Source organism: Rhincodon typus, chromosome 7 (genome assembly GCF_021869965.1).
Source record: "Rhincodon typus isolate 14 chromosome 7, sRhiTyp1.1, whole genome shotgun sequence".
In the NCBI taxonomy this organism is placed as follows: Eukaryota; Metazoa; Chordata; class Chondrichthyes; order Orectolobiformes; family Rhincodontidae; genus Rhincodon; species Rhincodon typus.
Genome location: NC_063338.1, coordinates 81,668,199 through 81,680,424, shown reverse-complemented (window position 1 = coordinate 81,680,424; position 12,226 = coordinate 81,668,199). Strand labels below are relative to the sequence as shown.

At 43.0% G+C, this 12,226-nt stretch overlaps 1 protein-coding gene across 2 annotated transcripts in view; it reads right to left on the bottom strand.

Annotated features, from left to right (window-relative positions):
- The window catches only part of tfcp2l1 (transcription factor CP2-like 1), a 55,057-nt gene extending 47,457 nt beyond the window's left edge, over positions 1–7,600 (bottom strand). The window contains exons 1-2 of one of the 2 annotated variants that reach the window (XM_048599128.1): positions 7,293–7,600; positions 956–1,107 (exon numbers count right to left, since the gene is read on the bottom strand). In XM_048599128.1, coding sequence (XP_048455085.1) covers positions 956–1,107; positions 7,293–7,366 — 226 coding nt within the window. In that variant the 5' untranslated portion in view covers positions 7,367–7,600. The remainder of the gene's footprint in view (positions 1–955; positions 1,108–7,292) is intronic. The other variant, XM_048599129.1, reaches the window with a different exon arrangement.
- Between the last annotated feature and the right edge of the window lie 4,626 nt (positions 7,601–12,226).

Here is a 12,226-nt window from a genome sequence, read left to right as displayed (position 1 = left end):
TTTCCAACACTTTACCCACAACCGAAGTAAGGCTCACTGGTCTATAATTACCAGGGTTGTCTCTACTCCCCTTCTTGAACAAGGGGACAACATTTGCTAGTCTCCAGTCTTCTGGCACTATTCCTGAAGACAATGACGACATAAAGATCAAAGCCAAAGGCTCTGCAATCTCCTCTCTAGCTTCCCAGAGAATCCTAGGATAAATCCCATCCGGCCCAGGGGACTTGTCTATTTACCCCAGCTCTGCTCCTCATGATTTTACAAATTTCCTATGAGGTCACTCCTCAGCCTCCAACGCTCCAGGGAAAATAGCCCCAGCCTATTCAGCCTCTCCCTATAGCTCAAAACCTCTAACCATGGTAACATCCTTGTAAATCTTTTCTGAGCCATTTTAAGTTTCACAACATGTTTCCTATAGCAGGGAGACGAGAATTGCATGCCGTATTCCAAAAGTGGCCTAACCAAGGTACAGCTGCAACACGACCTCCCAACTCCTACACCCAATGCACTGACCAATAAAGGCAAACATACCAAACGCGTTCTTCACTATCCTGTCTGTGACTCCACCTTCAAGAAACCAATGTTTAATCAGTGCAAATCTTGGCAAAATGGTCCAATTAGTGAGAACTAACAAAGAAAAATATGCAATGAATTTGTTGGGAGCACAGGGCTTGGAAGAGATTATCCTTGGTTCTAAATCACACATTCCTACTGCATTCAACATATTCTAGTGAATCTTCTTGAGATAGCTGGATAGGAATGGGGTGAAAACGGAAGGAAAACTGATCAGATTCTCTCTCTATTCAAACTTTGAGGAATAAAACCAAGAACATAGTCACGGAGGGCATCAAGTTAAGCATTTCTGAGAATGATGTGAAAGACAGCTCACTTGTAAACAGAGATTTGAAATAAAGAAGAGGAGAAGATCAACAAAGGCAATTCTTAACGTTGATACCTTGGTTGAGGTAAGTCAGTGTTTCTTCATGGAGCTTGACAGCAGGAGATGTGGCTGCACAGAGCACGTACTGGAATGGAAGTAGTTTAGCACCATTTCCTGGAGACAGATTTGATTCCTCATGTTTAAAAACTGGAAATGTCAGGACATCACTGAAATGGAACAACAGGATTATCAGCTGCAGAAAGCGCCAAAGGTTTCAGGCTGAAGTTTCAAAAGGATAAAGACAGATTTTACCAGGATGAAAATTAGAATCATTCGCATTATAGTATTGCTGAAAAAAAAACATATTTTGTCCAAGATTTTTTTGTCTTGCTCTCATCAGGACAAATTGCAAGAATACTGATTAAGAGGAAAAATAACATTTATACTGCATGAAAGAACAGTGCTGACTGGTTAGCGAGTAGAGTCTGACTGGTGAAGGCAATATCTTGTAGATTTCAGAAGTTAATGATGATTAATTGTTAACTGCCAGTCTGTGTTTATATTTCAAATCAGACAGGTTAACTCTGGTTGGTAGGAGCATTGCCCTTAGAAATGAATCTGTGAATGGCTGACACTATGATTTATGAAGGGGAAATCATGCTTGACAAATCTGTTGGAATTCTATGAAGATGTAACTAGTAAAGTTGACAAGGAGGAGTCAGTTGATGTGGTATATTTGGACTTTCAGAAAGTGTTTGACAAAGTCCTGCATAAAAGGTTATTGTGCAAGATTAAAGTTCATGGCATTGGGAGAAATGTATTGAGATGGATAGAAAACTGGTTGTCAGAGAGGAAACAAAGAGCAGGTCTAGGCCCGAAACGTCAGCCTCTCTGCTCCTATGATGCTGCTTGGCCTGCTGTGTTCATCCAGCCCTGCACCTTGTTGTCTTGGCAGGAATTAATGGGCCCCTTTCAAATTGGGAGGCAGTAACTAGTGGAGTGCCAAAGGGATTAGTGCTGGGACCCCAGCTATTCATAACATATAGTAATGATTTGGATGAGGGAACAAAATGTAACATCTTCAAGTTTGCAGATGATACCAAGTTGGGTGGGAGGATGAACTGTGATGAGGATGTAGAGATCCTTCAGCATGATCTGGACAGGTTGGGTGGTGGGTAAATCAATGGCAGATGCAGTATAATTTGGATTAACAAGAAGGCAGATTACTACCTGAATGGCTGTAAATTGGGAGAGGGAAGTGTGCAGCGGGACGTGTGCACCAGTCGCTGAAGGTAAACATGCAGGTGCAGCAGGTGGTAAAGAAGGCAAATGGTATGTTGGCCTTCATTGCAAGAGGTTTTGAGTACAGGAGCCGGGATGTGTTGTTGAAGTTATACAGGTCCTTGCTGAGGCCACATCTAGAATATTCCTTGCGGTTTTGGTCTCCTTTTCCGAGGATGGATGCTCTTGCGCTCAAGGGAGTGCAGCGAAGGTTTACCAGGCTGATTCTGGGGCTGGCAGGTCTGACGCATGAGGAGAGTTCGACCAGGTTGGGATTGTTTTCGCTGGAGTTCAGATGAATGAGGGGGGGATCTCAGAGACTTATAACAGAAATAGACAGAGTAGATGCAGGGAGAATGTTCCCAATGGTGGGTGTGTCCAGAACCAGGGGTCACAGTATGAGGATTCAGGGTAGGCCATTTAGGACAGAGATGAGGAGACATTTCTTCACCCGAAGAGTGGTAAGCCTGTGGAATTCATTATCACAGGAAGTGGCTGATGCCAAAACATTAAATGTATTCAAGACGCGGATAGATATAGCATTTGGGGTGAATGGAATCAAATGTTATGGGGTGAAAGCAGGATTAGGCTACTGAACTGGACGATTAGCCATGATCGTGAAGAATGGCGGAGCAGGCTTGAAGGGTCAAATGGCCTCCTCCTGCTCCTTGCTTCTATATTTCTATGATTAGCTATTTTATGTTGAGTGTGTGCACATGTTCCTTTGGTCTGCAAAGACCAGGACCCTGTGTATTAATATGTGCAGCTTCCAATACCCATAAATACTCCACGTTGCGAGCCCAGTCAACAATCCTAAATTGGTTTGTTATATGAATTTCAATGTGATGCCAGATATGTAGGGCCTATGACTGGCATTTCAGAACAAAAACCAAAACCCTTTGAATGTTCACAATAAACAAGATAGTGATGACAGCAAATCAACAATTGAAAAACCTACAAAACAAGTGTCCAACATTAGATGTGATTCTACATTTGGATAACATTTGCTGGATAACCCTGAGTATGCCAAAACCAATTTAGCGTCATCAGTTGGGTTTACGGTGCAGTGCACTGGAGGATCACAGCGCGGTGCACTCAAAGTTATGTTTAAGGTCCAACCGGTTACCCACTTCCCTATGTTCCATGCACAACGGGCTTTCCAGGTACAGTACAGGGCATTTTAATAAGGCTATTAATCACTGATAATCTTAATCCCAAATTAACTAGATTTGCTTCATTTACTGTCGGTCATAAAACTGGTCACAAATTAAAAGGAACAAATCTTGGGAAATCTTCAAATTGGTAACACATTATGGGGCATGGCAGATCTCTCCCCAACTCCGGTTATACAATCCAAAGTAAAAGTTCAGTTGACTGGGTAGCTGGTTTGCACTGCAGAATAACCGTGTGGGATCAATTCCTGCACTGGCTGAGGTTACCATGAAGGACTCTCTTCCTCAAGCTCGCCCCTTGCCAGAGGCATGGTGAGGCTCAGGTCAAAACAGCACCAGTCACCTTTCTCTAATGAGACAGCAGCCCTATGATCTGGTAAGACCTTGGCAACTTTACCCTTACTCTACTGCCAAGGATTAAAATATTTTAGTTTGGGAAACCATTCTCAGAATCCAATTTAGATTCAGAGGCTTACTGCGAGAGTGAATTGTTACAGATTGGACTACGTTGTAAATCTCCTGCTGTCCAACTGCAATGCATCCTAATGGTAACTTAACCAGCGGACCCAGCATCAGGCTGTCTCTTCAGAAACCTGTTCTACCTGCCACCCTACTATATTAATCAACCTCAACCCTAAACCTAAAAATGGCTTGTTTTCTGACGTCATAAAGCCAGCCAAAGAAACAGTCTGAGAATGTTTCCATGCTGCAATACCTATTGCTCAGCTTGGCTGTACTAAAGTCAAGGATTGTAAGTGTGATGTTTAACATAAGACTTTTCTTCTCATTGTCCCAGTAATGTTTCTTTATGGCAATTTTAAAAAAAACTCACGAGTAGGCCATTCAGCCCCTTGAGCCGGTTCCACTGTTCAACGAGATCATGGTTGATCTATGGCCCAAACTCCACATACCTGCCTTTGGCCCATATCCATTAATACCACTCCTTGGCATTCCAGAAAGACAAAGTCAAAGTGAGAATGTTGAAGACTGAGCCTGGGTCTTAGAACAAAGACAAATCTGCATGAAATCCAATGATCATTGTGTGCAAGAAAGGCCATTTGATTCATTCTAATTCCATCTGGAAAAACTATCATAACACAGGAAATCAAAATGCAGTCTGACTGCAATGCTATAACATTTGATCGTATTCACATTTTTCTCATCCTAGTCTGTTGCAACTTTTGTTCCCCTATCGTTCCTTTGTTTGCTAACCTACATTGGTTCCTGGTCAAGTAATGCCTCAATTTTAAATCTCATCTCATCTCATCTCATCCGTTGTCTTCAACCCCACTACAGCCCTGCCCTTCACCTCTCTGTAACCACCAGCCCCACTAACCTTTGAGATGTTGGCTTCTTGTGCACCCAGATTTTAACTACCCTATTTTTGGTGATTGTGCTTTCCGTTAACTTCCGTGATTCCCTACAAAATTTTCTCCTTCTCCCTCTACTTTTTTTCCATTAATGCTCCTTAAAGTCTATCTCATTGACAAAGTTGTTTTTGCAAACATCTCCTATTGTATCTAATTTTGTTTGGATAATGCTCCTGGGAAGTACTTTTGTTTCATGCATTGGATAAATGAAAAATAAGTGACAGATTTCACATTTCATGTCATAATGGAACAAGGTTGGCAAATCCATTCTTTCATTACGAAATGGATAATTTTCCTGAAGCTGGGATTGTCAGTCTCGTTCTAATGATAATACATATTTATACCGAAGCTACAAAACTAGATACTGCCATTGCACACACACCATCCTACAATCTCAATATATTCTATGGTTTTGTTGATTTTCAACATCTTGTTACCATCCATCATTTTAGTCACGAGAAGGGATGCAAAAGTCAATTTTTTCATAAAGCCAATAATTCATGCACAACAGATTCAAAAGCAAGGCACCACTTGACCAGGTACAGTTTTGCATTGATGGCACAGATGAGCATGTCTTGTCTACATTGCCTAAGAATTTCTTAATGATTGGCTTGACTCCTTTTGAAATTCTAACTTTTGGATCGTCTGATATTGCGCACAATTTATCTTGTAAGGTTTTGTATTGAGTCCTTATTTTTGCTCCATCGGTTCTCTTTCCTCCCTCACTCATACCATCATTATGAATGCAGGGTCACTATCTGAAACTGCCCTGCCAACTTTAATGATTTATGCACATATACATCCAGCTCCCTCTGCTCTTGCACCCCTTCTACAGTTGTGCCTTTATTTCATTTAGACTCTCCATGTTCTTCTGACCTATATTAATTACTTCCCATTTCCCTGCATTAAATTTCAGCTGCCACTTTTCTGCCCACTCCACCAACCTGTCTGTTTAAAGTTCCACACTGCCCTCTTCACAGTTCACAATAATTCCAAGTTTTCTATCATCTGCAAATTTTTAAACTGTGCCTTGCAACCCAAAGTATATATAAGAATGACTCATATGGCAAGGTGACACAAAATTACTCGAAATGCAATCCATGACTTTCTATATTTTGAATATGCTGTAGTGACAGTATTGCCAAAATGCAGGCTGGTTTATTACAGCAGAACAGTAAAGTGAAGGGGCCGCGAATGAGGTTGGGTGTGAACCCAGATCTGACCTTGCCTGTTTGTGTACTATACGTTCCTTCACCAGTTTCTCTGTTCACACCCTCTCCTCCTGGGGCCCTGACAATAATAGCCTGGGTGGTTGCCAATTATAGGCACATTGCTGTTTATTGATAGTTGTCTAAATACTTCACTGACCCCTCAAAATATCAACAATGAATTCAATATTTTCGTCAGCCTGAAGAAAGGATAGAAGAAAACCCAATTTTAACATTAGTCAGCTCAGAACCTTTGCACAACTCCTCACCAAGCAATGTTTATAAAGCTAATTCCCTTACCACTGGGAGGAAGCAAAATCTTGCCCCAATAAAAAAAACAATAAATTTTCTGCAACTGAACTGCACTATTATCTAACCTCATAGATAAACTATGATTAAGGGGAACAATCCTTTATCAAACTTCTAGTTTTTCCACACAATATAAATTCCTTATTCGATAGTTGAATAATTTAAAAAAATATACACATTGCCCAATGCTTTAAGACCGTTAATGGCTCATGCTGTTTAACTTTGAAAGTCCTAAAGTTGAGGGAAAACACAACTGGAAATGAAGTAAAAACTGAAGTGATCATTTCAAAGGCAAAGGACATCAGAAAATGACTGAATGCAGAAAGCGACCATTCAGCCCATTGTATCTGTGCAAGCTCATTCAAGGTCCAATCCTATTGGTTCCACCCTCCCTGCCCTAGTTCCATTGGCCCTGCAGTTTAGTCTCAGACTATCACAGAGTTTTTAAAAGCCTAGAAAAAGACCATCCAAACCACTGTGTCCTACTGGCCATCAAGTATCTATACATTCCAATTCGATTTTCCAGCTCTTAGCCTGTTTTCCCTGTATGCTGAGGCATTTCAAGTAAGTTTTGAAGGTTCCTCCTTCTACTGCCCTTTAAGGCAGTGAGATCCAGATACCCACCGCCTCCTGGGCAAAAAAAATATATTTTTCTGCAAATCCTTTCTAAATCCCCTTTAAAAAGTGCTAGCTGTTTACTGCACCCTCTCTCTCCCTTGTCTGAGCTCCTCAGAACTTTGTCCATCTCAAATCAGACCCCCTTCAGCCTTCCCTGCTCTAAGGAAGACAACCCCAGTCTATCTGGTCTCTCCGAATCTCTCCAGCCCCGTATCATATCTCAGTGAGTGAATCACAACATTATCAAAAAAAGTCTCTCTTTAAGTATTTGACCTCGAGTCAAAAAGGAAACAAAAAATTGTACCATTCTGCCACTGTCATCGGAACGGTGCAAGTCAGTCGGCGACCCTTTCGGTTTGCCTGGGCATGGATCAGAGACATGACCCAGGCAAGCCCCAAAGGTTGTTTCGCGTGTGTTTGCTTCACATGTTTTCGGACCCTGCCACTCACTTACCGGAGGTAACTGCTTCCCGGCTGTTGTTGTTGGTGATGGGGGAAATGTTCGGGCTGTGAATGCCAAAACAACATAGTGGAGTTGAAGCTGGTCTCCAGGACAGGACCGGGGAACGTATAGAGGGGTGGGGGGGGGGGGGAGGTGAGCCAAGAGGCGAGCACCCTTCCCTGTGACTACAGCCGCAAATCCGCCTCTCCACTCGCTTCCCGAGGCTGTTTTATCGGCGCTAGGAGGCGTCAAGGTCGTGACACACTACCAGAAGGAGCAACACTATCCCCGCCTCTCGCAGCTTCAGATCGCCTCCCAGTATTTCAGGAACCCTCCTAATCTGCACCACCAACCACACTCACCCCACCCTCCTTTCAGATTTTTCCACATTGCATTTCAATTACGTAACAGCGATTTGACACGAGTGCCTGTTTACCAACCCGTCGTACAGGAGCATTATATTCCCAGCAGGGAACAGGATAAAATGTGACAGTTCAGTAGCACACAGACTGGCCCCAGTAATCTCATGGGGCCCAGAGGTGCAGCCACTGTCAAGAGAGGAGTGTGTGACTTGAGGGCCGTTGTGGTCCAGTGTTAGTGTCCCCAGCCCGTGCTTGGTTCAAATACCCACCTGCTCCAGAAGTAACATCTCTGAAACTGTTTGATTAGGCAAAAAGAGGTGAAACACAAAACAAAAACCATCAACGGTTTGAGCTCTTCAGGCACAGTGATGGTGTGGTACAAGTCCTACCTATGCCAGAAGTAACATTTCTGAGCAGCTTGACTGGAGAAATGCACTATTTTTTTTTAAAAAATGTGTAACCGCACAACTGGCAAGGTAGAGATTCTGACAATAAACTTGCATGCTTTTTTGTAACCCACATGTCCATTCAGAGTATTTTAGTTGGAGTTAAGCAGTGTGGATCGTGTTTGAGTTTTAATTATGTGCATTTATCCTCTACTTCGCCACAAAACTTCAGGAGCTTTCTCTCAAACCTTTTTTGTTTTGGCTAGAATTTTGGAGGTGTCACTCCAAATTCACCTATTAATTCAGGCACATGAGTTCACACACAGGAAATAGACTGCGGACTTACAATTGGTTATTCATATCAGTTGATCTTACAAAGTAGTTAAACCCTGGAAAAAACTGGAAAAAAAACCGGTTCAGACCAGTACTAATCAGTGTGACCGACAGCTCTAATGGGCTACCAGCAATACAGGTGTGTGGTTCCATGCACGACTCTACAGATACTGAAGCCAGTTTTTGTCCACATACAGCCCTTTAACAAAACCTTCCAAACACACTACCATCTAAAAGGTCAAAGGGCTGCAGATGTGCCTGCCCCACAAAGACCAAAACAGTTCACAAAGGCAGCGATAGCAGGAACTGCAGATGCTGGAGAATCTGAGACAACAAGGTGTTGAGCTGGATGAACACAGCAGGCCAAGCAGCATCATAGGAGCAGGAAGGCTGATGTTTCGGGCCTAGACCCTTCATCAGAAATGGGGGAGGGGAAGGGGGATCTGAAATAAATAGGGAGAGAGAGGGAGAAGATGGGATAGAGGAGAAGACAGGTGGAGAGGAGACAGACTGGTCAAAGAGGCGGGGATGGAGCCAGTAAAGGTGAGTGTAGGTGGGGAGGTAGGGAGGGGATAGGTCAGTCCAGGGAGGACGGACAGGTCAAGGGGGCGGGATGAGGTTAGTAGGTAGGAGATGGGGTGGGGCTTGAGGTGGGAGGAGGGGATAGGTGGGAGGAAGGACAGGTTAGGGAGGCAGGGATGAGCTGGGCTGGTTTTGGGATGTGGTAGGGGGAGAGGTGATTTTGAATCTTGTGAAGTCCACATTGATACCATTGGGCTGCAGGGTTCCCAAGCAGAATATGAGTTGCTGTTCCTGCAACCTTCAGGTAGCATCGTTGTGGCACTGCGGGAGGCCCAAGATGAACATGTCATCTGCGAAATGGGAGTTGAAATGGTTTGCGACTGGGAGGTGCAGTTGTCTAGTGCGAACCGAGCATAGGTGTTCTGCAAAGCGGTCCCCAAGCCTCCGCTTGGTTTCCCCGATGTAGAGGAGGCCACAACTGGAACAGCGGATGCAGTATACCACATTAGCAGATGTGCAGGTGAACATCTGCTTGATGTGGAAAGTCTTCTTGGGGCCTGGGAGGGGGGTGAGGGGGGAGGTGTAGGGGCAGGTGTAGCACTTCCTGCGGTTGCAGGGAAAAGTGCCGGGTGAGGTGGGGCTGGAGGGGAGTGTGGAGCGGACAAGGGAGTCACGGAGAGAGTAGTCCCTCCGGAAAGCAGATAAGGGTGGGGAGGGAAAAATGTCTTTGGTGGTGGGATCGGATTACAGATGGCAGAAGTGTCGGAGGATGATGCGTTGGATCCGGAGGTTGGTGGGGTGGTACGTGAGGATAAGGGGGATTCTGTTTTGGTTGTTATTGCGGGGAGGGGGTGTGAGGGATGAGTTGCGGGAACCGTCCTCCCTGGACTGACCTATCTCCTTCCTACCTCCCCACCTACACTCACCTTTACTGGCTCCATCCCCGCCTCTTTGACCGGTCTGTCTCCTCTCCACTTATCTTCTCCTCTATCCATCTTCTGTCCTCCTCTCCCTCTCTCCCTATTTAATTCAGATCCCCCTTCCCCTCCCCCATTTCTGAAGAAGGGTCTAGGCCCGAAACGTCAGCCTTCCTGCTCCTCTGATGCTGCTTGGCCTGCTGTGTTCATCCAGCTCTACACCTTGTTATCTCAGTTCACAAAGGCATCCAGCCCAACAAGAACAATTAGGAATGGCACTAAATATCTGCCCTGCCAATGATACCCACATCCCATGAAAGAACTTTTCTTTCAAAAGAATAATACTCGCAATGTCAATAGTTTTACAGACACAAAGGTTATCGTAGAAAATAAAAAAAACTCATGGTGTAGGGTTATAATGGATTGAGATTAGCGTACTGATGTCTTAACCACACTATCAATTTATCTCAAGGTTTGCCTCACTTACAATCTAAATTTAGCTAACACAGACGCAAAATTCCAACTTTGTAATCTATCCATCCCATATTAGGAAAGACTTCATCTCATTCCCTAGGGTAACTCCAAAGCAAAGCTCAGCCCTGGGATTAGCTGGGAAAGTCAGTAAAACATTGGAGTAGAGAAATGCTATGAACTGGTTTGATGTGATTAATTAATGAATAAAGTAATGTATGACTAGGGTGGGGGTCTCTTGTGGTGCAGTGCTCACATCTCTAACTCTAAGCCCCAAGCTCTGGGTTCAAGACCCATCTACTCCAGAGCTCTCCAAACAGAATGATCAGAAAATATTTGTAACTGGAGTAGAAGATTCTTGGTTGCACTAAAAGCTTAATATGGGAAGCTTTGTGTAGTGTAGAGTTTACATTGCCCACAAAAATAGTGTTAATCCAAAGTTGGTTTTGTTACTGTAAAGTTTGTGGTGTGATATTTTCAGTCCGTCCCTGGAAATTCAATTACCTTTTTAAAAGAAAAAACAAAGAACTGCAGAGGCTGGAAATCTGAAACAGAACTTGCTGCAGAAACTCAGCAAGCCTGACAGCATCTGTAAAGAGAAAGCCAAGTTAACATTCTGAACAGCAAACAGTTCCAAAGACTGGACCCAAAAAGTTAACACTGCTTTCTCTCCACAGATGCTGCCAGACCTGCTGAGTTCCACTTGCAATTTCTGTTTTGTATCTTTTAAATTATTGGCCTTGAAGGAGATCATAACAAATCCTTCATGTCTAACCAACAGGAGTCTCAGATTAAAATGGCAACCAAAAGATGACCTCCAACAGTGCAGCACTCCATCAGTACAGCACTAGCATATCATCCTTGATTTTTGTGTTCAAATTGCTTGAAGAGAGCTTGTACTATCAATCTTCCTAATTGTCCTTTCCAATGAAAACCAATTTGTACTAGTAAAAGAGAAACCCTCAAATGTCAAAAGGGCTGCATAACATCTGCATGTTATAAGTCCACATCTTGGTTACACTAAATCCCTTGTATATTACATCCATAATGACAGTGTATAATTATGACAAATAGATCTAAACTTACAGAAAAAATTGCATACATCTGAATGTTTTCAGTACAGCTGAATTGCTTTGCATCACCTGTATCCCGTGCAGTTTTTGGTTTTATTCATATTTTAACAACTACGACAAACTTAATAGTATTACAAATGTGATATAAGGTGTGATCTATGTATATTTTAACGTTATTTATTTTGGACTTTTGAATGAGATGCATTTAGGTTTATTTGTGGCTCTGAAGGAGTTTAATAATTAACTTGTAAGCATGCCTGTAGCTAAGGCATTTCATTTAAGAAGAAAACAGCAAGAGATAGCTTTGGAGGCTAATTGCTGGTTATCCTTTATTAACGGAATATGGGCATCACTGTCTGAGCCAGCATTTATTTCCCATCCCTAATTGCCCACAGGGCAGTTAAAACTCATCTATTTTGTTGGGGGTTTGGAGTCACATAAAGACCAGACCAGGTAAGGATAGCAGATTTCCTTCCAGCAAGGATGTTAGTGAACCAGATGAGTCATTATGGTTACATGGTCATCATTCAGCTAATTTCATATTTTTACTATTTTCAAATTTCACAATCTGCCATGGTGGGATTCAAACCCATGTATCCAGAACACATATTTGTAGTTTATGGATTACCAGTCCAGTGAAATTACTACGATACCATCGCCTCCCCAAGGTTTACACTGGGAGAGTTTATGAGCAACCAAAGTAAACAAGGCAGTGCATCAAGATTTCAGATAAAGGGTTCAGGAGTTTTTGGAGACCTAAAGGAAAAACCTGTAGCTTTTAAAAAAAGATTATTTTTTAGTTTCAGTTCAGGCAGATCCATATGGTTTTTTGCTGAAGCAAGATACGTAAAGTAGTTGCTGCTAAGGAAGGGAGAAGGTAGT